The following is a 27289-nucleotide window of genomic DNA, read 5'->3' as shown; positions in this document are numbered from 1 at the left end:
ATTTGTGTGGTTGTGGTTTTTCCATTTTTAATTTCAAAAGTGAAGCATCTCTGATCCCTTCAAACATCCTTTTCTGATGTTTTCCCATGAAGGTCACATGTAAGCTTTTCCACACATACAGCGAATGTGTTCGTTTGTATCAGTGAATAATGAATCAGTAAAGCCACGGGGTTCATCAGTTATGCATACAATGCAAACAAAGTCAAAGTCATGCCCTCTGTGCTGAGTAATTTGTTTATCTGTTTATTTATTTGATAATGAAAACAGCATGTGTGCGCATGCTTCTGAATAATTGAAGTCTGAGAGGGAGGAATCCTGCACCCAGGAAGAAAAACTGGTTGGGTGAAGTTTTAATGTGAGTGTGGAGAGAAGACAAAGAGCTTCAGAGCACCAATCATCATTTACAAAAACGACTCCTCAGCAGTTACTTTCAGATGTTCACTTTTCTCCTATTAGATTTGATTTCCTGTTGTTTTGGCTGAATCATACACCCCCCTTGACGTGCAGCTGGATCTTTCATTAACACCGTCCCTGCATGAAGTTCTCACTCATCAAAAACAACAGGTTGTTTGGTAAGCTGAGGCCGCACAGCGTCACGCTGTCTCTTTCCCTTGAGCCTCATTCATGTCTTCAACGTGTTGTTCTAATGTGATGGTGGGCGAGTCAAACCCACACTTGACTTTCATTCAGGAGAAGAAGGCTGATTTCTGTATGAAACCCAAACCATGTGCTCACAAACCAATGACAACCAAACTGGAGCTGTTTCACTTCATTGACTCAGTTTATTCTCACTGAATGGCTAAAACTAAATGTACAACTGTGAAACTCAGTGTGGAGTCCAATCAGCAACTTGCTGATAACTGACAGAAAAGAGAGATCTGTGGTCACTTACTTTAACGGGACATGAAGATTTTAAGTCAGTGGCAGACAGATAGAGGAGAGAGGGAAACAGGAGCTTAGTGTGTCAGTCTAAGCCTATAGCACCTCTGTTTTGGGTTTACCCAGTGATAATGCCGCATTCAAGGTCAACCCAGAAAGGTCAACTCTCGGAAATCCATCCATGTATGTTGGTTTTCACTGTAAATTTATATCCAGTGTCAGGCCCTGAGTCTGAGACCCCCGCTCTCAGGGGTAGAGGGGAATGTTGAGCTCTTAGGCCTGAACCACACGTTCATGGATATTTTTTTGATCGGATATCTTTGTCCTCGTTTAAAAAAAAAATCTCCGTCCACACCACAGAAATATCTCTGTCCATACGAAAAGCCTAAACTGAAAAAGATCGCCTCTGAAACCTGCAATGCCATGCCTGGCCGATAAGTGGCAGGTTAGCAAAATGTGAAAACCATAGAAGAAGAATGTTATGAGCATGTGCAGTCAAACACAGTGACTTGTTGCTAGGTGCTTGACGTCATCGCGTCAACACTAGCTCAGTTTAACACCGCTACACGGATCCACTCAACCGGATATTTTTTTATTTCTTCACTTTTTATCCATTTTTAAAAATCTTCGTTTATGTGGGTGAAATTGCCATATTCGTGTGGTTGAGAGGCCCAATTGGACAGAAAAATGTGCGTTTAGGAATATATCTATATATGTGTGGTTCAGGCCTTAAAGACGCTATAAAGAGGATCTGTTGAATTTGGACTGCCTTGCCACCTTCTGGCATGGAGTCTTATGCACACTGTCATAAATTAGAATAGAATAGAATAGAAAATACTTTATTTATCCCCGAGGGGAAATTCAGGAGTCACAGCAGCATTTAAGAAAACAAAAGACAGAAAGAGTATAGAAAGTGCAAAAAGCTCCATAAGAAAATAGATGATGACATCCCGTCCACCACTCTCCAGCCCAGCCAGTCTCCACCTCCACAGGGTCCAGGACTGAGCCTCCCCAGCAGTCTGTTCAGTCTCTGTCTCCTGGATCCTGTCTGCTCACAGCAGGTGAAGCTCCTCCAATGTGGCGCCGGTGTCCGATGCCAGCTCCGTCAGCCACGTCCGTGAACAGCACGATGCCGCTGGGCTAGCACAGCTAGCTCATCCATCCCCCCGGTCAAAGATCCCACATTCCCAACAACAATGGATGGAAGGACAGGTCCACGTCGTCACCTTCACACTGTCGTAAATTACTGTCATCGAGGTGTTTGTTGGATATAAATGGAGATCGGATTTAATAGGTTTTCTTTTTTCAAGACAACTTTTTTCTGAATACAACGCGCTGAGGTAAGGTATTTATCAGCACAGTTACGTAGAGCTACAGTTTGAAACGTGGCATCAAGCAAACGTTGTAGCAGTCAGCTATATGTAGTGCTATCGGCAGCCCGGTGCTCCAACTAACATGACAACAAGGAAACCCTGTCAGTTTGTATGTAGTTTAATAGCTGTCTATATGTAGCTCAGCTGGCAGCTCGGTGCTCTAAGACATGTCTGTAATGTATAACGTTAGTGAATCCTGGTTGTGTCCTGTCAGTCATCTACCAAGCAGAGCTAACGTAACCTCACTCTTCATTTTACTGATAGACTCTCACGTTTGAACAGACCACTGCAGAATAACTGCTGACTGTGGGTTGGAATCAACATTAGCACAAACAGATTAGCTCCTGTGTTAGCCTTTAGCTCGTGCTCTATCTCTCTCCTGTTTATCTTTCCTCTGCTCTTCTGTCCTTTTTCTGTCTGACAGTTAGGCTCCAGTGTCCACCATCACTGCAAAATCAGTCACAGAAATTGTTTCCAGCAGAAGAAAAACACAGATCTCTCTTCTCTCTGTTAAACTTTGTTAGCCGGCGTGGTGTTGTCATAGAGACTTAGACGTACCATCCTGCTCGACCCAATCTGGAAGCTAGGAAGTAGCATTTTAGAATAAAACCCCTAAACCTGTAATATTGGTGCTGATAATCTCATTTTAATGTGTTGATTATTATCTGACATATATCTAGAATGGAGGCTTTTTCAACACTTAGAAACTCCTCTAATCCTGATTACACGTAGAAAGTTCCATGAAATTCACAGAAGAAAAAAGAGATACAGCAGAAGGTATTAACTTTAGTAGGAAAAGGGGCATCCTGATATATATATATATATATATATATATATATATATATATATATATATATATATATATATATATATATATATATATATATATATATACTATTTATCGTACTTCTGTCTGTCTGGTGCCCCTGTTATGTTTACATGTTTTGCAATTCAAAATCCTCAGTGTTTGTGGAAACTCTTATTTCAGCCTCTTTCTGAAAACACTTTTTTTTAGCTGCTGTCTCTTTAAGGCTCCCCACTCCACAAACCCCGTCCCTCATCAGTTTACAGAAAGATTCAGAGATTTCTACGACATATGAATATGTAGAGGTTTGTAAATCTGCACACTATTAGTCTGGACATCCAGCATTGATAATCAATATCTATGTATAAATATGGGAAAGCAGAATACCCTCTCTTTAAATAAAGTTTACCTTTGCTGCATATGACCTTCTGCCAATTCTAAAGTGCATTAATCCTTTGTGTTTGAGGGGACCTGCAGCATAACTTAGGGCAGATCAGTGTGTTCCAGACATTCCTCCAAATGTTAAGTTGACCTCAGAACAACCGAGGACATCCAAAGAGACTCAGTGCCCTGTCTTGGGTTTAAATGAGGTTTCTTATCAGGCAATCAGCAGCGCATTATTGGCCACCCACCTTCATTACCGTGCTGCAAACCTGCAATTCTGATCAAAATCAGCTCGACAATCAGGCATCAACCTGTGCCCCCCTGATATTAGGCCGTTACAACGGAGAGGAAAATGAGTTGTTCGAGAGCAAACAAGAGCTTTTCATTTAGTGGCAAAGAAATCCCCTGGAGCTCCACTGCAGACACACACCTCATCTGTGTGTTTGAAAACAGTCATGCAAATTCACCTCCAGGACGTCACAGTCCTCTTCTTTTCTTTCTTATTCTGCGTGGAGCAATCCATCTTTTCATTCACATACAGATATCTAAATATCTGCACAACCTCAACGTGTAACTGGTGTCAGGAGTGGAGTGATGAGGGGCTCTGAGAGGATTAAGGTGTGTGCTGAAGAAAGACGGGCGATTTGACACCTGTGCTGCTCCTTTCACCGCCTCGCCTTCAGCGCTGCAGGGAGAAAACCTGGCAGACAAAAGCAGGAATCCTCACCCTCTGTGTGTTTACTGATCCACTGTGACGCTCCGGCTTAATTAATACGCTATCAGCTACAGCACACAAGCTGGTAAATATGAATTAAACCCAAACCCAAAGTCTGAAATGTGACTGCAGCTTATGGAACAATTTCCTCCAGTTTAAGTCCCCATGAAATAAAAGAAAGGAATTTTCACCTTCCACAACTTTCTATGTCAGAATAGCCACTGTTTCTAGAGAGACAAAATTCATTTTCAGCCCCAGACTGAGCCAGACCATGGTCAAGACACTCATACAACCTTCATAAATACACTGAACTTTCCCTTTAACATCTGAGCCAAAGCAGCCCCACACATGGCACCAGTTATCACCCTCTAGGTTAAAGGAAATTTAAGGCTTTGTGCTGCCTCTCCTGGTTTTCATCCATGGACAAGGTTTGCTCTGCCGTCATCGAACACAGGGTTGTGACAGTGTGTGAATTCAGGAGTGTGTGTGTGTTATCCTAGCTTTCCTGTTACAGAGCTATCATCAGGATAAACAACTCTTTTAATATCCATCAGACATGTTGTTCAACTAACAGTTTGAACCAGTTGCATACACAGTCTCCATGAAAGGCAGGGGTAGAAAGACAAAAAAGACACATACATTGTGTGTTCCTGCTACCCAAGAGGGCCATGAAGTAGACCCCCCCCCCAAATATTAATATTAATAATAATAATAATAATAATAATAATAATAATAATAATAATAATAATAATAATAATAATAATAATATAACAATAAAAATGAATAAATAAATAAATAAATAAATAAATAAATAAATAAATAAAAGAAATGTTACTTGAAAAATTAATTGTATCGATTCATTTCTGGGAAGGAATGTTGGAACAGATGACAAAAATGTAAAAAAAAAAAATTAAAAAAAAAACTTGTTTTTTTTTCCTAATTAATCTAAATTAATAATGTAGTAAATGTAACAGAAAAGGAAACATAGGAGATGAGAAAATTAGAGATCCTTTCTTTTTATTCAACTTTCTTTAGCTCACCTGCAGCACGTGTGTCAGTGCAGCTAGACAGCTAGCTAACAAAGATCCAGGCTCTTCAGAAAGACAGGGCTTGCTTTTCCTTCACTTTACTGAACTGCAGGCTGATTCATAACAACCATCAAACTGACAAATTACATTTAAAAAAAAAATCAGTGTACTGTACTTAATATTGATGTGAAAGTTAACATTTCTGGTAGCAAAATGAACACAGCTAGCAGATATGTCCAAGATCGTCTATTGGCAAGAGTGCGTACTACGACACAACTTTTGAAAACCAAAACAAAACTAATACAGAGCAGTTACTCTGACAGTGTTTCTGAACCGAACTGAAAATTTCTTCAAAGTTGGCACAACACCTAGTTTCATCTGTTAAAAGGAAATAATTACTCAGCCAGAATTTCCTGGTTAATGGCTCTTCTTTCTTTCTTTCTTTCTTTCTTTCTTTCTTTCTTTCTTTCTTTCTTTCTTTCTTTCTTTCTTTCTTTCCTTTTTGTCTTCATTTTGCTTGGTATTGCACACCGACTAATATTTCAAAAAGCATTTAACTTTACATACACAACAAAAATGTCCCTTTATTCTTGAGGTAAAAAAAACACTCTGTTTTTTACACCCACAAGAGACACATAGCTCTAGAAGCAAACAATAAAGTTTACAGATTACATTAACCTCCCGGGACCACGCTTGTGTCAGGCATTTTTTTTTTCCTTTGCTCCTTGCTATTTAGAATAAGAAAGACCTAATAAGTGTAATAACTTAACTTGGTCTTTGTACAGGAAGTTATTGGTTATCAGTGTTATTAGTTAGCTCTTTTTAGTTATTGGTGTTGTTGCACATAAGTAGACTAGGCTTTCACTGAAATGGGTGTCATGTTGTAAAATCAGCACAAGATGACATGGTCAGTGTCCCTAAATGTGGCTGATATGTCAAAGTTTCAAAAGATGAAGTATCATGGGTCTGAAGGGCAGGAATGTAATGTCAACATGTGTGTGCACACAGTCTTAGGAGGTGAAATAGAATAACACTGTAAGAGTAACTTGGATGAATACAGACATTCTTTTCATTTTTTATTTTATTTTTCTTCCTTTCTTACTCTCTTTTTACTTTTTTTTTTTTCTTTCACTGCTTTCGCACACTTCAAAGTAAACGGGTTGTAAAAAAAAAACAACCAAGGTAACAGTTATTAACATTTCATAGAAAGCTCTTTCTGTTGGAGGAAAAAAAACAAGAAATTCAATGTTGTTTTTCTTCCAGATCCAGATTTTCAAAATAACAACTCAGTGATTTACCAGGGCAACATGTCAAAAAATAAAAATGAAAGCAATAAAGATTAATGGCATAGCAGCACAGCGGGTTGTTGAGTTTCTATTAATATAAAAATGTATACATGGCCGTTAATTTGTTCATATGCATTTGATGGATTTTCATTGTATTACCCAGAATCCTTATATACACTGCACTACACTGGAGGTCTGCTGCCAAATAACATCCTTATACAAAGCTCTAAATCTCTCCTCTACCTGCTCCAGGAGCCACAGTCTTCCTCTCAGTCCAGTCCCTCTGATACCTTTCCCCAGTTTTCTACTGTGTGCATGTGTCTGCAGATTAAATCAAGTCCTGACAAATGCATAAAAAAAGAAATGTTTCTTCCTGTTTGAAAGAAAAGAGCCCCTCTGTGTCTGCTGCAGTCTGCTCATTGCTTCCAAAGAAGCAGCTAACAGCTGATTATCGGACAGATTTACTGACAGCTGTGTCAAAGCGGCTTCCTGTGGTCGCACAGTTCCTCCTACAGCTGCTTCAACAACCAGCATCTCGTCTGTGTTGGAGGACGAGTGCTGAGAAAACAAACAGGTAAAAGTGACAGATGTCAGGTACCACAGGTGGGCTGGTTTGGAAGGTGAGAGGACTGATTAATAGAGATGGTTGATGATCATGCCACCATCAGGAGAGTGTGTGTGTGTTCGAGCAGGGCCACCATGCTGTAGGTTTAGCGTTTATGGTGACCATGGAGACTAATCTGAGCTGTTGCCATCATCAAACTTTTCTCTCTGAGCTTCTGGAGAAATGCACGAGGAGCTCTGGAGGAGGGCTGAGCGGGAACTTGAGATGTGAGAAAGGAGCTAAAAATAGCCCGACATCAGATTGCTGCTGATCAGAGGAGCTCTATTCACTCCTTAATGGCTGCATTTGTGAAGTGATGTGGTCGATCTGCCTGCACACAACTGTGTTTATTTCTTAATTTTATAAAGATGAGCTTCTTTCCTGTTTGTGTCTGTATTTGTGCATCATGGAAAACATTTCAATTCGCCGCTGTCTCATTTCTAACCTAAAATTAGTCACATCGCTCCCCACAAGTCCTCAGTGGGAAACAGTTAATAGCAAACATGAGAGAAAACGACGTCAGTGTCTCTAAAACACCACAAGCAAAACAAAACAACAGCAATGAGGAGGATGCTTTTCTAATCATTCACTTAGCTCGAGAAGAATATTCTCCATCATTTCCACCCCAGGGACATTTCTACAGAGAGGAAAGAGCCAGGCGTCAACAGTGGAAGACTAGAGCTGTTTTGTTTTTATTGAGAGATCAAAGTTTCTTCACTAAAATAATTTGAGTTAAACTTTCATTATTTGTCTCAGCTCTAAAGTGGAGGGACTCGTGAAGCATTTTTACATCAGTACTAAATTTAAGAGAGAATGACTTCTCTATTCACAGTATAAAAACTTAATTCTTTACCCTTGAGCTTGCTGCTTAAAGAGGGGTATTGTGCTTTTTCATCCTTTATTCTTTATTCTGGCCCTCCAGTGCTTCCATAGCAACTTCACTCCACTCACCAAGGACCTGGACCTCATCATCTTCAGTAGCTGCTGTGTCAGTATGACTGGTCGTCATCTTCAGTGAACTGGTTTCTTTCACAGCATATCAAAAGCAATGAATAGAAAGGAGAAAAAAAGAGAATTTTTCAGCAGCTGAATTTGTAAATTTTGAGTCATTTAACTTGATGGCGACCAAACACTGAACATTTTATTATTTCTGAACTAAAATTCCCGAGGATATTTTCCAGAAGTTTGCCACCTCTTCGCAACCCTGTTTTCAGCTAAAGGAGAGTGTCTATTCTTCCCCCCTCTGGTGTTTTTAAAAAACTTTATTTTAACCTCTATCTGAAACACTGTGGGTCAGTTGCTGTTTCTTTAAGGCTCTCTTCTCCACAAACCTCCATCCCTCTGATTGGCCAGCCCTCTGAACCCCCCAGTGTGACATGAACCAGATAGAAGAACCTTATGTGATGACCTCATCCTCATCATTTCAGCAGGTGTCAGGTAACATCATCGAGACTTTTTTTTTTTTTTTTTTTTTTTTTTAACTTTATTCACTCTTGAAGAATATGTCTGGACCAGGGGTCTGCAACCTTTGCTTTCATAAGAGCAATTTTGCCTCAGCTCACCTGGGCTGATGACATTCTGGAGCCACAAAATCAACTTTATCCTCACAATAAAAACTATAGTGTATAAAATTCTGTACATAGTTTAATTCTAGTAAATTATTTTCAAAATAAGAAAAAAATGTGAACATTTAAAAAATTTGCAAAAATTGCAAAATTCCCTGGTGTTTTCAAAAAACTTGCTAGAAAATTTTGCAAAAAAATCAACAAATTTTAAATTTCAATAATTTGCAATTTTTTTTAAAATTTCAAAATGTTTTAGATTATCAATTTTCACATTTTAAAAATTTGCCCCCAAATGACAAGTTTGCAAAAATGTCAACATTTTTGAAGGTAAACTTGAATTTGATAACATTATGTCGCTCAACTAATGTTCTTTGTTGTTTGCTTTTGCCTTACCTCATATAAAGCATGTATAGTGAGATGGAATGTTGGCAGTTCAGTGAACCCATCTACACAGAATTAAAATCTGTATTTTCTTCCAGATTTGTTGTTTTGTAGATTTAGTTTTGTTACTTACTTGAGGTTAGCCACAGGTGCATGGAAAGTTGGTGCGCTGTTGATGTTGTAGGAGGTGAAGTGGAGTTGTGGCAGGCTTTACTGACAGATGGGATGAAGATTTAGATCAACAAAATGTTAATCAACAATTTTATTTGGTGTCAATGTCTTTAATCATCAATACCTTCTGTAAGAAAAATAACATTTCTTAATTATAATAATTTTTTGAAAGCTACAAGGAGTCACTGCAAAGGAAATCAAAGTTGCATGAAGCTCCAGAGCCACAGGTTGAAGACCCCTGCTCTAGATGACAGTAAATACCTGAATCTTGTTCTGTTAAGGAAACCATTAAGGTTCTAAAAACTGATTAGTGTCATTTATAAATATTGTATCAGGCTTCTTTGCATGTATGTTTGGCTCTGATTAATATTTATGCCTATGTTTACTACAGTTAGACTCAGGGAAAATTCATTCATAACTTCATTTAAAAATATTGCATTAGATGTGTTTGCATGCATGTCTGCTGAAAACCTCCCAACATGTTTAATATTTGAACATGAATATGACCAAGTAAATACAGTTAATATGAATCCCAAAAAATGTCCTTGGAAAGTTTCTCACTTTGATAATTCCAGGAGTTTTGTCACCACGATTATTGTTTGAGCTTTGTTGAACATTTTAACACCGACCTGAAAAAAGGCCTCTGGTTGATTCTAAGATGAAGTCCTGGCTAGTTTTGCAAACTCATCACCTTCCCAAGTCTCAAGCAGCTGCCTAATTATTTAGTAACCCGGCACTGTAATTGTAGTCCCCGTTGCTGAAATGTGACTGTGCTTTTCAAAGTGCCCAATAACTCTGAGCTACGGTTTTACGCGCGGCTGTGTGAGCCTTTCAGCACCCTGGACAGCGCAGCAGCAGCAGCAGCAGTGAGGATGAGAGAGCTCACACCCCGCAGCTGCTGGAGTGTAAAAAGCACTAATGTGACCATGTGAGTCTAAGTAAACCTCGTCTGTCCATATAATAAGAAGGAGGGGTCATGGTGGGAGGGGTCGCGCGGTGTGGAGACGACAACGGGGTTAGCAGCTGTCAGTGTCCGTCCCCAGTGGAAAAACCTCCCCGGAGTGTTCAGATAGTGAGGCTGGGATTCGGGAGATTCGTGACACTTGGAAAAAGCCAAAACGCGGAGACAGAAGGAGCAACGCCCATCGATTAGAGTCTGGAGTGAGTGGAGACATAAATGTGGAGTCTTCAGACTATGAGCTGCTCGTGACACGCATGGTTAACTCAGAGGCCCCCGCACAACGAGGGAAAACACACGAGCACGTTTTTCACCCTCAGTTTCACCTGACACTGGCGTGCGGGAGAGGAGGAGAGGAGAGCTTGGATGCGCGCAACAGAGCCTGAGTGTCACTGCGGTCACGGAGCGCGCCGTGGCAGCTCATGATCACTGTTTGTTTCGGCTGCAAAGTGTCTTTCACTTCCCATGCGCTTCTCCTCAGCGCATCAGGGCTCAGATTTGGATCCACTCTCCCTCCTGATGGGACCTGTCGGCGACTATTTGTTGCGTGTTTGGAATATTTCTCACTGCTCTAACAAGTGGCGCGTTGATCCAGCAAAAAGCCACGAAAAAGAGAAACCCAGGCTGTGAAAATGTTTCCTGTGATGATCTGCACTCCGCCTGAGTAACATTTCCCAACTTGCTGCTCCTCTGCGATCCTCTGTTAGCCTCCCGTCTTATCAAGCACTCAGCACATTTTCCAGAGGAGATGAGGATGTCATCTTTTTTCAGGGAAGATATAAGGATTTCTCTGGAAGTGGATTTCTTCCTACGTGAGGAATGGCAGCTAAAAATAGCCTGCATGCCGATGAGATTACAATGAACAGGTTGGTACGGAGCTGAAACTTCGAGGCATGCGGGGAGATGCTCAGTTATAGGACAATTTAATCCACATTACAGACGAAGTGAGAGTGGAGCATCGCGGGGAAGGCAGAGACCAAAGTGTGAGTGATTAAGTTGAGAGTTAATCACATCAGTTTAGTTCACTTGGAGAGAAAAGAGACCAACAGACGAGCTTGGGAGCAGCTTGTTGATGGCACTGCGCACCGGGAGGACTTGGCTTGGGCAGGTCTTGCGCAGGGTCTTTCGGCTGCAGGACTCCTGGTCCAGGCGATCGAGTAGTCTCTTGTGTCTCTCTGCGAACCAGGAGCAGGATTTGGGCTTCTGTCACCGGGATCACCACAAGGCAGGGGTTTTCCACCGCTGCCCCCACTCCAGCGTCCACCGCGGACACAGCCACCAGAGCGCACCTTTCTGCGCCTCCTCCTCCTCTTCTTCCTCCAAGCGCTGCCCACACGGCTTCCCCTACGCTCGCTGCGCCTTCCCGGGGAATCCGAGGGGACATGAGCCCCTCGGTCGCCGGTTCCTGTTGGCCATGAAGCGGCAAAACGTGCGGACCTTGTCCCTGATCATTTGCACGTTCACATACCTTCTGGTCGGGGCCGCAGTCTTTGACGCCCTGGAGTCCGACTTCGAAATGCGGGAAAAGGAGCAACTGGAAGCCGAGGAGAAGCGTCTCCAGGGGAAATATAACATCAGCGAGGATGATTACCGCAAACTGGAGACCATCATCATGGAGGCTGAGCCCCACAGAGCCGGGGTGCAGTGGAAATTCGCGGGGTCATTTTACTTTGCCATCACGGTTATCACAACCATAGGTGAGTTTTCATCTCTTTGGGTGAGTCCTGGCACTAACGAGCCCCTTCAACCAGCACAGCTGCGCCTGAGTTTCACAGAGCTGTTAATGATGCGCAACAGGACACGGTTTAACATTTCCAGGGCAGTAAAACGACTCGAACAGCATCAGCTGCGCACTTAGAGCTTCCACTTACGATCCAACCTGATCGCAGACATTTATTTTGTACCACAGCTGCTCGGATAAAGTTTAAGCAACATGTTGCAGAACTCGCTGGACCAGAGATGGCTGTGTGAGTGTGTGTGAGTGTGCAGCTGTTTTGATTTGACTTTATTTCTGAGGAAAGGTAAACATGTGCAGCTACAATATCACTGAACTTTGACGGTGCGTCATATACACACACACACACAGAGAGCTCAGAGTCATGTTGGAAGTTGATGGGCTGACACACACTCACACACACAGTCACACAGATGTGTGTTTTAAAAAGAAAAAGGATGAGGGCTGGTTTGTAGGAGGATGTGGGAGCTCGGTTCAGAGTAGACCTGCTCCAGCAGCAGCAGCAGGTTTGTGTGTGTGTGTTGTGGTGCTGAAAGGACAGCTCCTCTCACTCCAGCTTCAGCCTCTGAGAGCTGACGTCACTTTTTCAGATCCTTGTGCACTTTGCACTTTAATTTATTTACATCCCCTAAAAATTTAAAGTAAGTCAAATTCAGATCCGGCTTCACCAATCAGCTGTTTCCTCTTAACTGCTCCACAACAGGTGATTCAAAGCTGTCGATCATGGAAAGTAAAACTCTCCCTTCAGACTCCTCCATCCATTTTTTCCAGTGAATAATTTATGTCTTATAATCCCACCCTGGAGGCAACATAACTGACATCACTTTGATGCTACTTTTGATGATGCATTTGCGTCAGGAAGCTGATTTCATGCTGTGAAGGAGAGAGCGCTGAGTTTGTCTGGGTTTCTACTTCCTCATTCATCATCCCCTCTTCCTTTAAACACAACACTGAATCATCTGAAGTGAGTGTGTGAGTTAAACCTCCTTTTTTTCCAATCAGCAAAAGCATGTTTTGATAATGATGCAGAAACAGAATCTTCTCCTCCGTTCTGGGAGTCAGATAGTGTTGTTCACAGAGGGAGGACTTTTAGCTGGAGGAAACTAATGCACCAGGCCTGTCCTCCTCCACTTTGCCAGGCAACGCTCAAAAAGAGCGGCTGCACAGAGCACCGAAGGCGGATCCACCGTTGTTTCCAGGCTACTGCAACGAGAGCCATTGTAATATTCATGTTGTGTGAAGTGGTTACATCTACTGTGGGCCCGCGTCTCTCCTGTAGGACACACACTCACACACACACACACACACACACACACACACACACACACTGCTCTATGCATGGTGGTGTTGGTTAGATTAAAGAGGGAGAAAAGTCTGGGGGACATGCAGATTTCCTTTGACAGATGTAGGCAGACAGTTGTTATGATTAAAGTTGAACGGGGACAGATTTTCTCACATCCGTATAAATGTAATGATGAGGACTCAGCAGACTGTAAATAAGAGGAGGAGGAAACATTTGTGGAGGCGGAGAAGGAGACTTCCACGCTGATTGAAAGAAATCTGTGTAACTTCAGCTCAATGTGACACTCACACTTAAAGTAATACACACATTTAATAAATACTGATACCGTCTTCATCCTCTTTGCACCGGGACAACGTTAAAAGCTCAGTGAGGACTTTGTAAAACATCTAGGTATGGCCTTTCTTTGATACAAACTTAGCATAAGAAATAAGGAATTTAGTTCAATATGTGGGTTATTTCTTTTTTTTGTCACAGTGCTTCTTGACAGTGGTGGATGAAATTTGCACATCTGATATTAGAGGCAAAGGATTGATTTTTGTTGTCAAATCTTACTCAAATTATAGTTGCTCAGTCAAAATTAAAGAACTAAAGTTCTTTCTTTTAAAACACTCAAGTATTCAAAAAGTACATTTTCTAGTATCAACATATTGCTTTATTGTTGCAGTGATTTTTACTGAACCCGGTAACTCTCCGAATGATATACTGACTTACATGTAGAACGACTGCTAAGAGAAATCTAGAGAATCATCAATAAAAACATTATCATTTTCTTTTAATTCACTTTAATTAAATAAATAAATAAATAAATAAATAAATGAATAAATAAATAAATAAATAAATAAATAGATAAAATATAAATAAGGATATAAAATAAAAATAAATAAATAAATAAGGATAGAAAATAAAAATAAATAAATAAATACATAAAAAATGAATGGATGAATAACCAGAAAAACCCCTTTTTCTCCCCACACATTCACTATGGGAAGTTGCAAGTATAATATTTAGTTCATTATTACGGATAACTTCATCTCTGCTTTCAAGACCTCATCACCCTGTTGAACCACTTCACTACATGGCAATGTGACACACGCCTCAGTAAAATCACACAGAGATAGGCACATGCTCTGTGTGGTGTACAGAGAGTCGGGTAAAATAATTTTGCAACCACCACCAGAAATTCCCAAAATAAATAAATAAATAAATAAAAATAAAGATATATACATCTGAGTTCCCAGGGAGGGCCATTTCTGTGGTGATGCATTCAAAAGTACAGTATTTGTCTTTGAAATGAAGTGGCGTTATAAGTTTCCCTAGAAAAAAAATAATACTCAAGTAAAGTACAGATCCTCAAAAGTTGTACTTAAAGGGGCTGTATGGAGTTTCTTAGTGATCTTGAAAAAGTCTCTCTTCTTTATATATACCTGGTTGTAATCCACGCTTTAAAATGAGATTATCAGCACCAATATTACACCTTACAGGTTATTTTAAAATCCTACTTCTTAGCTTCCTGATCGGCTTGGAAAGGACCGGTTTGATTTATGGCACACCGAAGTCTCTATGACAACACAACGCCAGCTGATGAAGTTTAGTAGAGAGAAGAGAGATCTGTGTTTTCTCCGCTGAAAATGATTTCTGTGATTAATTTTGTAGTAATGGTGGACACTGGAGCCTAACTGTCAGACAGAAAAAGGACAGAAGAGCAGAAGAAAGAGAAACAGGAGAGAGATAGAGCACAAGCTAAAGGCTACACAGGAGCTAAACTGTTTGTGCTAATGTCCATTCTGCAGTGGTCTGTTCAAACTTGAGAGTCTATCAATAAAATGAAGAGTGAGGTTACGTTAGCTCCGATTGGTAGATGACTGGCAGGACAGAACCAGGATTCACAAAGGTCGGAGCACTGGGCTGCTGATAGCGCTACATGCAGCTGGCTACTACAATGTTTGCTTGATGTCATGTTTCAAACTGTTTCACTACATAACTGTACGGATAAATACCTTACCTTGGCATGTTGTGTCCAGTAAAAAGTTTTCTTGAGCAAAGAAAACTTGTTCTGCTCTGATCTTCCAAAAAAAACAAAAAACAAACAAACACACACCTCGTTAAAAGTAGTTTACGAAAGTGTGCATGAGACTCCGGGCCAGAAGGTGGCGAGATGGCGAATTAAAACAGATCCTTCTCATAGCATCTTTAAGTACAGGTTGCTTGTTAATTTACTCTGTTACTGTCCATCACTACTTCTTGATTATAAATCTAATACTGGTGAAAAGCCTGTTTATTTAACTTTTAAATAGAGCCATATGTGTGAGAAACATGCATTTATGAGATGAGCAGCATAGCTGAGTGCGTGGCTTACTGCCATGTAACATTTGCCAAATCTTCTCTGCCGATGCCCAACAGGTCATCCTGCTTCCAACCCCTGTTAAGTTTTGTTTGGATGGTTGAAGTCTGAAGACATGTGAACATGTGACAATGTCAACAGTGAGGTTTCAGGACAGGCTCGGGGAGAAAGGAAATAGTGGCTTTTTGGACTTAAAGTATCTTTTCACAGTCACACCAGTGGGTTCCTGTCTCTTTAACAAGAGACTGTTTCCTTGAAGAATAAGGCTGTAAGACATGAGCATCCACTACCTAGTCGTCTGGTTGTGTTTTGGCTGCTGTAATGTGTTCGATGACTCGAAGTTTAGGAAAGATGGAATTTTCTTGGCGCCTCCAAGCATGAAATGAAGACAATTACAGAAAAGTGTCTCCATGTCGGTTTGATATTTTTTCGTCATTTGCCAAACTATCCAGAGCTCATAAGACAGAGCAGTTTCATCTCGCACTGAGAAGTTTCAATCCAAAGTTAATATTATTTTCAGGTAATATTTGACCCAACTATCCAAGTCTTCAGGCAATGCAGTTCTGATTTAAGTTCTCCAAGAGATTGTGCTGAAAAAAAGAAGAAAACACTCAGAGCTGAGAGAATAAGATTTACGACCTGGTGCTCTCAGCTGTTAATGCTCAGAAGAGAACCTTCTTTTAAAAATAATGAAACTACATTTATTTTCTGCACTCTTCAATTGACTCCCAAATAATCATTTCAAACCCCAAAAGTAAGAGAAGTGAAAGTACCTCTGTGCAAAATGAAACTCTGCTGCAGAGATAAGGACATGACTTGGACTGTGTCAACCGTGAGCTGTTAGTAGAAACTAATTAACTTTAGTGTCATCGTGTGGGAGAGGAAAACTGGAACAAAGATGCCTGTTTAGATACAATATGTGTCACCACATGCTTGCTGCGTGCGCACATAAAGAGCAAAATAAATCCCCAGGAGGAACGTTACAATACAGCTCAGCGTGGTGCTCCAACAACAACAGCAACCTCTACATCTGCTGAGAGAAACAAACACACCCATCATCTGCTCAGGTCTCTGTTTGAGTCACAGGTCATTTTTACTACTGCTTATATCAACATGCTCATAAAAAAGTGTGAAGAAAACTGTCTTCATGCATTTCTGTTTGAGAAATGTTAGCACCTGTTGAGCAGTAAAGACTTGTCCAGCTTTAAAGAGGCTGAGCAGTAACATGAGCCTGTACACAATCTAATAGACATGGAGCTTAATGGATCACATAGAAATGATCAGGTGAAATTATCGTAAAGAACCTCAGTAAATTAACCATCAGTCACAGTGACTTCATTTGTATCTATATTTGTATATCTGTTGAGCAACAGTAATTCAAATCATCCCCCATCCATTCACTCACTGTATCACAACCATGCACTTCTTAACCCTAGAGCACTAATGTCATGTTGATTCTCACCCACGCGGTTGTGGTCATGTGATTTTCATTGTGTTGCTACTGCTCGAGTTGCATGGGTCCTTGGGTCGCTTCAGGCTGCTCACTGGCATCATGGAAGGTAGGCGTGTTTCCCTGCTCCTTTCCCTTTTCTTTTTTTTTCTTTTTTTTTTTTGTTCCAAACAAGCACGTGTTTTCACCCAACATTAATGATTGTTATTATATTTCAGTTATTGCTAAAGCCTTCACTGGACAGGGCTCACATACCCATGGAATGGATAGATCGAAGAAATGTTCCCAGTTTGATGATTTATTTGTTTATTTCTAGAATCTTTCATTGATGACTCCCTGATTTTTCACTAACTTTAGAGCTATTATATTATTATTATATTATATTTTAATAAGAAGTATTTTAAATTATGTTTATTATATCAGGTAAAACATACCCAATGTTAGTGATGGTCTTACTGTTTGTTGTGTTAGTGTTTTGGGGTTAAAGAGGGGGTATTGTGCGTTTTAGTCTTCATTCCATCACCATGGTGCCCCCATAGTATCTCTACATGATTTACAGCTTAAAAAAAAGGTTATTTTTCTCACTCTTGTGTTTTAGAAAACTCCTTTTTCAGCCTCCGTCTGAAACGCTGTGTTTCAGCTGCTGTCTCTTTAAGGCTTCCTGTTTCACAAACCCGCTCCCCCTCTGATTTGCCAGCCCTCTGGAGGCTTGTCTGGAGCAGGCTTTTGTATTTTAAGGCTGCCAGTCCAATATGCCATTAAGTAGTTATGAGAGCCCTATATAATTACCTCATCATTTCAGAAAGTCTTGAAAAACGTATGTTATATCCATGATTGAAATAATGGAAAGCAGAATACCCCCTCTTTAAAGTTTAAAATATAATAAATAATAATAATAATAATAATAATAATAATAATAATAATAATAATAATAATAATAATAATAATGATACAATTATATGTTTTCTGTCCCTTCTCTTATTTGGCCCTTTAATAAACTAAGTTAAACTTTTATTGTTTGTATCAGCCTCACAAAGAAAAAAAAAAAACAAAGTGAAAATATTTGTAGAGCAATTTAAACTTCAGTACTAAATTTAAGAAAGAATGGCATCTCTTTACACAGTATGAAACTTAATTTTTAACATCTGAACTTGCCACTTTAAGAGGGGGTATTGTGCTTTTTCACTATTCATTCCATTGCTTCCATAGTATCTTTACATGACTTACAGTTTAATAATCTCTATTTCTCTCTCTCTCTCTGGCATTTTATTAAAGTCTTATGTCAGCCTCTGTCTTAGAACGCTTTGTTTTACCTGCTACCTCTTTAAGGCTTCCTGCTTCACAAACCCCCTTCCCTCTGATTGGCCAACTCTCAGGAGCTTTGTCAGGGAAAAAGCTACAAACAGACCTTGTTGTTTATGGGCACCTCTAACAAGTCACGAGTCAGTTAGAAGATTTTTGTGTGATGACTTTATCATTAAGATCTTGTCCTGTTTTTATTATTTATTTATGTATTTATTTTAGAACAGGCCATTTTGATTATTCTACCGATGGATTTCTACAACACATGAATATGTAGAGGCTTGAAAATCTGCACAAGTTTGTTCTGAACATCCAGTGTCATTACTTTATACCCATGTTTAACACGGTGGAAAGCAGAATACCCCCTCTTTAAAATTAAAGGGGAGGCATTATCTGACAGCTTAACCTGACAAGTGAAGCAGCAACCTCAAACACACTTACAGTGCAGTGGAAGCAGGTTCTGGAAAAAGGGGCAAATATACTACAGAAAGAAAAATTTGTCAGAAGACTTAAGATTTTTAACAAGTAGTTTGTCCTGGAGTAGAACTGAGTAAATATAAGAAACAGCATCGATCGTAACAGTGAGAAACATTTATGAGAAACTTAGATTTAATCAAAACAATGTCAACAGCAATCTGAAGGGGAACAGTGAAATAGTAAATGAAGTTGTACCTCAAACTGTTCTGTAATGCAACAAAAAAAACCTTAACCATCTATCGAATGAGTGCTCAGACAATAATCCTAAAAAAAACATATATATATATATTTTGTTTTACAGCTACTATCAGAAAAAGTTAGACAACCTGAGAAAATTTTTCAAGTTTTGGGATCAAGTCTTTTAAAATCAGAAATCACCAAAGCACATGAAGCACAAAAGAATCTCTGAATGTTCAGCTTTCTCTTTTCTCCTTTTGAATGTTAAAAAACTGAATTAATAATCAGAGGATGTGTCAAAGGTAAAATAAAGTAGAGATGATAAAATCGATGCATGTGGTCAGCTTTGTTTTGTAGGTGAGGCAGCACAGCAGCACAAATCATCCCTGTAGTGACACAAAATGTCAGCTTCTTTCAGGCTGACTCTGTCATACGAGTGTATGCAGAGTAAATGTCAGTCATGCAGATAGAAATGCAGACAGATCAATCAGTAAACTGAAGTAGTAGTAGTAGTTGTAATGTACAAAAGACCAAACGCTGCACTTTAAACCGCATCCTGATTCGCCCACATCAGAACTTGTATTACCTACAGCTGGAAACCCAACGTGAGCGTGCTTCATCATATTATCTCTGATTATCTGCAGTTTTACAGAACATCTGGTGCTGACTATGATCACACTCATCATCACTGTGGTTATGATCATCAAACCTCCATAAAACATGCGAGCAGGAGATGAAAATGGCTGCGGTGCTGAAACTGACGCTCAGCTGTGTACTTTAACACGTCCCCCAGCTGTCTGAAGACAACGTTATGAAAGCAATGAGCCCCCCGCCGCCACACAGACTGCACTAAACTTGACGCTTAGTGATGACATCATGCAGTGAACACAAAGTGTTTCAGCCACAGCTAAAGCCCGGAGGATAAAAGTCTCCTCAGCATGCAGTGAAGCCCTCTAACAGTGGAAATGCTGGTGTTGCTGGGAGACCAAAGACGGCTTTATAGGTGAAAGTGAAGAAATAACTTAAACGTATGGTCCATGGGCAAGTAAGGCACATAACCATTTTTAAGGATGACATCTTTTTCTTTCTCTTTCTTTCTTTCTTACTTTTTTTCTTTTGATCATTTTCGCGAAAATGGTCAATAAAAATGTATCTGATAAACCTTAAAAAGCGGGGCTTTCCCTTATTTTAAGGGAACACTTGACTATGGGAACATAGAGTTTAGGGATCATTGGACTATAGGAACATAGAGTTTAGAAAACACTGCCTATGGGAACATAGAGTTTAGGGATCATTGGACTATGGGACCATAGAGTTTAGGGAACTCTGCCTATGGGAACATAGAGTTTAGGAAACACTGCCTATGGGAACATAGAGTTTAGGGATCATTGGACTATGGGAACATAGAGTTTAGGGAACACTGCCTATGGGAACATAGAGTTTAGGGATCATTGGACTATGGGAACATAGAGTTTAGGGATCATTGGACTATGGGAACATAGAGTTAAGGCAACTCTGCCTATGGGAACATAGAGTTTAGGGATCATTGGACTATGGGAACATAGAGTTTAGGGAACACTGCCTTTAGGAACATAGAGTTTAGGGATCACTGGACTATGGGAACATAGAGTTTAGGGAACACTGGACTATGGGAACATAGAGTTTAGGAAACACTGGACTATGGGAACATAGAGTTTAGGGAACACTTGACTATGGGAACATACAGTTTAGGGATCATTGGACTATAGGAACATAGAGTTTAGGAAACACTGCCTTTAGGAACATAGAGTTTAGGGATCACTGGACTATGGGAACATAGAGTTTAGGGAACACTGGACTATGGGAACATAGAGTTTAGGAAACACTGGACTATGGGAACATAGAGTTTAGGGAACACTTGACTATGGGAACATACAGTTTAGGGATCATTGGACTATAGGAACATAGAGTTTAGGAAACACTGCCTATAGGAACATAGAGTTTAGGGATCACTGGACTATGGGAACATAGAGTTTAGGGAACACTGGACTATGGGAACATAGAGTTTAAGGAACACTGGACTATGAGACCATAGAGTTTAGGGAACACTGGACTATGGGAACATAGAGTTTAGGGATCATTGGACTGTGGGAACATGGAGTTTAGAGGACACTGGACTGTGGGAACATTGAGTTTAGGGATTATTGGACTGTGGGAACATAGAGTTTAGGGATCATTGGACTGTGGGAACATAGAGTTTAGGGATTACTGGACTGTGGGAACATAGAGTTCAGGGATTACTGGACTGTGGGAACATAGAGTTCAGGGATTACTGGACTGTGGGAACAAGTGGCTGTGGGAACAAAGGAATCAGGGAATATACATCCATGGAAAAAATGACTAAGGGGACCTACAGATGTTGGAAAACAGGGCCAGGGGAACACAGGCCAAAAGGAACATATGAATGTGGAAACATAGGATTAAGGAAAACAGGGCTTTGGGAACAATAAACTGTGGGAACATAGGGTTCAGGGATCACTGGACCATGGAAACATTGAGTTTTGGTATTATTGGACTGTGGCAACATAGGGTTCAGGGAACATAAGGCTGTGGGAACAAAGGGATGTGGGAATATATGAATGTGGGAACAATGGGCTGTGATGACAAAGGGCCCTGGGAACATAGTTGTGCTCCTGCTCATGATATGCCTGGGATAGCTGGTCGATCAGAGATACGTCATTAACAGACATGAACCAAACACACCAACAATTTAACTTCATTTAACCTTTTTAAAGTGATGGTACATCTCCATTTATTTAAATGGGAAAATGTAACAATTAAATTAAATTTAAAAATTGTAATTTTTGAAAAAATGAAAGGGTCAGAAATATGAAAAAGCATATTTCTCTCAAACACACTGAAATATGAAAAAGCATATTTCTCCCAAACACACTGAATTGTTTAAAATTTGAACAGTGGCAATCAGTGAAAACTTGCCAGGACCAAAAAAAAAAAGAAAAGAAAAAAAAAAAAAAAAGAAAGGATGGACTATTGCCCTAAACCCCGCGTCACAATGTGTTATACCTTACATAATGAATTCCTGTCAGGGGACAGAGTTATCTGTCTTTGGAGGGTATTATAAGACAACAAGCACATTTTTGCACATTTTCTAAGACATTTTGATTTGATTTTCAGGTGTCTCCCCATGAACAGAAAATTGGTGTTAAGGTTTTCCAGGATGTGTGTCATCCGAATAGTTTGCTTACTTTGAAAAATGAGCCTCTGAAATACATTTGAATTGTCATTAAAGTGACATACACAGACAAATGTAGTCTAAACAGGGAGCGCAGCATCAGAGCTTAATGAGATTGAAGCCAAACTGTTCTAGCTTTTCAATTAAAAGTATATTTACGCCTGAGGATGACTTCAAAAATGTATCACTTGAATTAGAGCAGTCAGTTTTAGATTACAGAGTCTACAGTCTTCTTTTAAAGCAGAAAATATCTGTTTTTTTTCCCGTGGATTTATGACTTTCCCAAAGTCACAGCTGCTATTCTGACAGTGTTAACCTCTCCCCGCCCCACTTTGTTTATTCTTCTCCCTCCCGGCGCCTAAACTCCACAGGTCAGATGAGTCATGGTGTGATTTTTTTTCTAAAGCAGGGTGAACCGCTTCAGCTGTGCTTCAGAGGAGAGTAGCATCCTCACAGATAAATGAATCACCTGTTCTCTTTATAGGACCTGTTTTGTGACGATGAGTCAGACGCTGTGTCTTTGTCGGAGCTGTTGTGTCAGTCACAGTTTCCATTACGCTGCGGGCTGCTGCCACTTACAGCACGTCTTTCTGCTGGATTTCTCCAGTCTCACTCACTGAGAGTGCATTATCAAAGAAATAAAAACATTAAGGCCCTTAATAAATGAAATAAATTTAGACAACGAGTCAGCTTTAATACAGTGAATCATTTATGGAATCAGATTAAATTGATTTAAACTTAAATGTGTTTGTATTTCAGAAAGCAAAAGGCTGTTGATCTCTGGGTGACCTCCACTAACAGTGCCAGTCTCATTGGAACGTTTCGCGTAGGTCTAAATGATGAAAACAATAAATAACAATAAATATGCTTATTGTAGTTCAGGTATAGACAGTTTCTGAGGGTCTCTGAATACAGTGGAGGCGCTCAGTGGCTCATCTCTTTCTCCACACAGGCCCAAGGCTGCTGAAAGCTGCACTTTGCCTCTGCTCAGCTGTCATCCCGTGGTGATAACACACCCTGTAATCCTGACAAGGATTGTTTAGTGGAGTCCTGAAGATGTGCAGCATGCAGACACTGATTGTTGTGTGTGTATATGTGTGTGAACATGGGGATGGAGGTCTGGAGGGTGGGTCGGTTGATGGGATCACACAGATTGCCCATCTAAGTCACATCTTGACAAGGGCTGATTGTTGAGCCCTGTGTCCCATGCCACTATGGATGACGGCAATTTTCTCCTCCGCTTTCCACCTGGCGTGCAGCAGAGCTCCCGCGTTTCCAAACAGAGCGTCTCCAGCGCCGTGGTGTTCTTTGTTCAGGCTTATCTTTTCAACATGAAAAAGAAGAACCACCAGGAAGGTCGCTGAAGGCCGGCTCACTCATCTGAATTTTCCTGATGACACTCAGGTTTTCCTTTGCTTAAGATGGATTATGTAAATCTCTAAAACATCAAGGACAGAGGGATGCATGACTTCTTTTCTCAAGCAGCAGTCAATGAAGTGAGTGAGCTCATTTTAAAGCCAGGTGATCTGCTCATTCATAATGCATGACGCTGACTTCAGAACAGGTGTGTAAAAACGAACTCCTGTTTTTTTTTCTACAGTTCATGTTGTTAAAGATTTTGTCTTTTTTTAATGTAAACTAAACATCGAACAAGTTTCATGGAACATTTCACAGTCTTTTCCTGAATCCTAGCATCTGGTTTTGCTCTAAGTGCATCATTAAATCTTCCTGAGCGATATTATTGAGACGTATTTAGCTCTGAGGCATTTGTACCAAAACATATGGTTATACTCCAAGGATTAGTTTGCAGAAGTTACAAGAACTCACTTGCACTTCCCTGAGGTATGGAGTGATGCAGCTGGTTTTGAGGAATCTGACCCAAATAATACAGAGAAAGTAAACTGAGTTGTGGAGCAATGATATGATGCTCAGGCCTTGACTGAAACTTTGTGTTTTGGTGCATGTGTGGGCTGAGATTTGTGCCACTACACTGTAAAAAGGGAATCTTCAATCAGTTAAAGTGATGTAATTTTTTTAATCAATCCATCTCAATATTTAAGTTAAGGTTTCCAATCTATTTTTGTTGATCATATCAACTTGACATTCTGTGTTGCTGCAACTAAAAAAGAAAAGTAGTTGGACCAACTTAAAATAGTTGCTTCATTGGTCACACCTAAATAAATCAAGTTCTTTAGAATGAAATTAACTAGTTCATTTAACACAACTTGATAGGTCAAATAAAGTAAATATGTTGATTCTTCTCAAATCAACATTTTGCATCAATCCAACTTAAAGTTTTAAGTTGTTTCAATTCAATAATCTGCAAAACCCAAAAGGAAAAACCATGGATGAGGAGGGAACGCTGTGGATATGAGACCCTGATGCAAATTAAGATACCATGTGGGGACAGTGTGTCTGTGCTCTATGGCATGGACCAGCTGGCTTTCTGCGCTCCACTGCGCTGGCTGGCTGTATGTGCTCCATGGAATTGGCTTCTTTTCCTAGCTGCCTTACTGCCTGTGCTCCATGGCAGTGAGGGCTCCTGTTAAAATACTCTCTCAGTAATGGTAATTTAAATATAATTGAAGACAAAACCCAGTTTGTCATTTTTTTATCATAACTTTAGCCCATCAACACATCTCATTTATTAACATATAAAACATTAAACATGCTTAAAGGTACACAGTCCATGCCACAGGGCACAGACAGCAGGTCCATGCCATGTGGAGTACAGAAAGCCTGTGCTCTTGGCAGGTTAACATCTTAGTGTACAGCATGATCTTATATCCACTGCATTCCCTCCTCACTCACGGTTTGAAATGAGTCTATATAATCGGCTGCAAAGTAAACTTTACAAGTAGACATAAAGTAAAATCAACTTAAGACTATCAGTCATATTTACTAACCTTTTTTGTGCAATTGTTTTCTGAGATTCTTATTAGTAAGCTTAACTTGTCACATATTTACAGTGCAATAAAGTATAAAAACGCCTCGACAGATTTTACTTTGAGGTTTTGCAAATTATTGTGTTGAATTAACTGAAAACCTTAAGTACTGATGCAAAATGTTTATTTGAGGACAATCCAATTTTTACGTTCATTTGACTTTATTGTGTTGATTGAATATATCAACTTCATTTCAAAGAACTTTATTTAGGTGTTGCCAATTGAAGCAATGATTTAAGTTGGTCCAACTGTTTTCTTTTTTCAGTGTAGAAGCTGAATTTGAATGAAAATATTGGATTCCAAAAGCATGATCCAAAATTAATTCTAACATATTGAAATTGAATTTATGTCCTTTGAAATTTAACTTTTTTTTTTTTTTTTTTTTTCCTAAATTCAGCTCTCCAGGTTCCTTAAATTCAAAAATGTAAAATTCAATTCCAGTTCATCAGTGTGTCACCCACATCCGTAGGAAGAGGAATCAAGAAAGTCCTCTTCAGAGCGAGCTGGAATGGCACCATTCTCATGATGTCTGAAGACAATAGGCTAAATAATCAGGTTTCCTTGAAACTTAAAGGGGCTGTGAGAAGTTTGAAAGTGATCTTGAAAAAGTTTTCTCTCTAGATATATGCCTGATCATAATCCACACTTTAAAATGAGATTACCAGTGCCACTATAAGTTGTTTCAAAATCAGTGCTGTCAGGTGTTTAAAAAAAATCGAATTAATTTCAGGTTTTGTAATTAATTAATCTAATTAATCATTTTTTAATCTCACATCTGCATTAAGTCCCGAAATAAAGAATCTGAATTTTAGGACATTTTAAAATCGTAGTGCATGACTAATCAGATGAATACACCAAGAAGAGAAGATTAGTAAATCTACATTTTTATTGGTGGTTGAAGAAAACCTAAGACAGGGCATCTTGCCCCAAAAATGGTATATTCCATAATAGCTATAATTAACCATGTACAAATATGGTTAATTTATTTACAAAAATAAACTTGACTGTTAAAGGCCCTTGCAAAAAATTTGCCAGCCTCACTCGGAATCGTCATTTCCATTCCTGTTGCCACCTCGGCTTTGTTAGGTTTGATTAGCTTCACATGTGTGAAGTGATGTGCCACTGCCATGTACGCTTCCTTCAACTGGCCAATATTAAAATGTCTGAGTTCGCTGCCACTGACATCTAAAGAGACGAGGTCTGGCAGAGCTTGTCAGTCAAAATCCTACTCATAAGCTACTGTGGGTGAGAGCAGTGTCCTCTTTGGATGAGAGTTCGGCGTGGATATGAGGAGAAGATGTGACATGACAGAGGCATAGCAAGATGCTGCAAGTCAGAAAAGTTTAGGCAGCTCACGCTCAGTTTAAAGAAAGTTCAAGATGGACTGACTGGCAGAGTTTTTCCTGAATTTTATCTGAATCTCTGTAGGGTTAGTGGTTTTAAAAACAGTTGTGGTGTTTTGCAGTTTACAGCGTAGTTGGCACAATATCCCACTGAATCACGTCACAGGTCTTCCTATGGTCTCTGCAGCCTTAAAACATCATCACTGAGATAACATCGACATTATCCTACAAGTAACAGAAGGTGAAGAACTCTGTCAACACCGAAAACCACATGAAGTGTTTTTACAACTGAGTGAACAAAGACAAACCAAGGTGGAAATCAGAAAATACACAAACCCACTGACTGAAGACTGAGCCACAAACAGCCTTAACTCACCAAGGGAGGAGTCAGCCTTTTTGAGAAAAAGTGCAATAATCAGAGGTGAAATGAGGACAGACATTAGACTTCATTAAAAATGATCTGGAGTTATTTTTATCATCAAGGTGAAAATAAGCGTTAATCTTCGTTTGAGAAATAGAAAGACCACATTCATCTTTCTTCATTCATCCAAAAGACAATGTTTTTTATGACCATTATTTCTCCCATTCACTTTTATTATTTGCACAATTAAAGCTCGGCAGTGTGTCTGACAGAAAGAAGCATTAAACATCATTCATCTTCCTTTAAATTCAGTCAAATGTGAAGATGGATCATTTAGTTTGTCTCCTCACTGTTTAACCAGAATGACAATAACAGTGCTGATAGAAACAAATAGAAAGACACAAGTTTGGGATAGTGTGTAAAGTCTTAATTGATTCCTACATTTATAGGAATTGTTGCCTTCAACAGTTGCTA

At 39.7% G+C, this 27289-nt stretch overlaps 1 protein-coding gene across 1 annotated transcript in view; it reads left to right on the top strand.

Annotated features, from left to right (window-relative positions):
- The first annotated feature begins 10207 nt into the window (after positions 1 to 10207).
- kcnk9 (potassium channel, subfamily K, member 9) overlaps positions 10208 to 27289 on the top strand; it is a 72226-nt gene continuing 55144 nt past the window's right edge. Inside the window, exon 1 of the mRNA XM_074687717.1 lies at positions 10208 to 11846. Coding sequence (XP_074543818.1) covers positions 11222 to 11846 — 625 coding nt within the window. The 5' untranslated portion in view covers positions 10208 to 11221. The remainder of the gene's footprint in view (positions 11847 to 27289) is intronic.

This window comes from Halichoeres trimaculatus, unplaced genomic scaffold, assembly GCF_033239565.1.
Source record: "Halichoeres trimaculatus isolate MK-OKI-2021-1 unplaced genomic scaffold, fHalTri1.1 fHalTri1_scaffold_14, whole genome shotgun sequence".
Classification (NCBI taxonomy): domain Eukaryota; kingdom Metazoa; phylum Chordata; class Actinopteri; order Labriformes; family Labridae; genus Halichoeres; species Halichoeres trimaculatus.
Note: the sequence above shows the minus strand (reverse complement) of the source record. Positions and strands in the feature narration are given on the sequence as shown.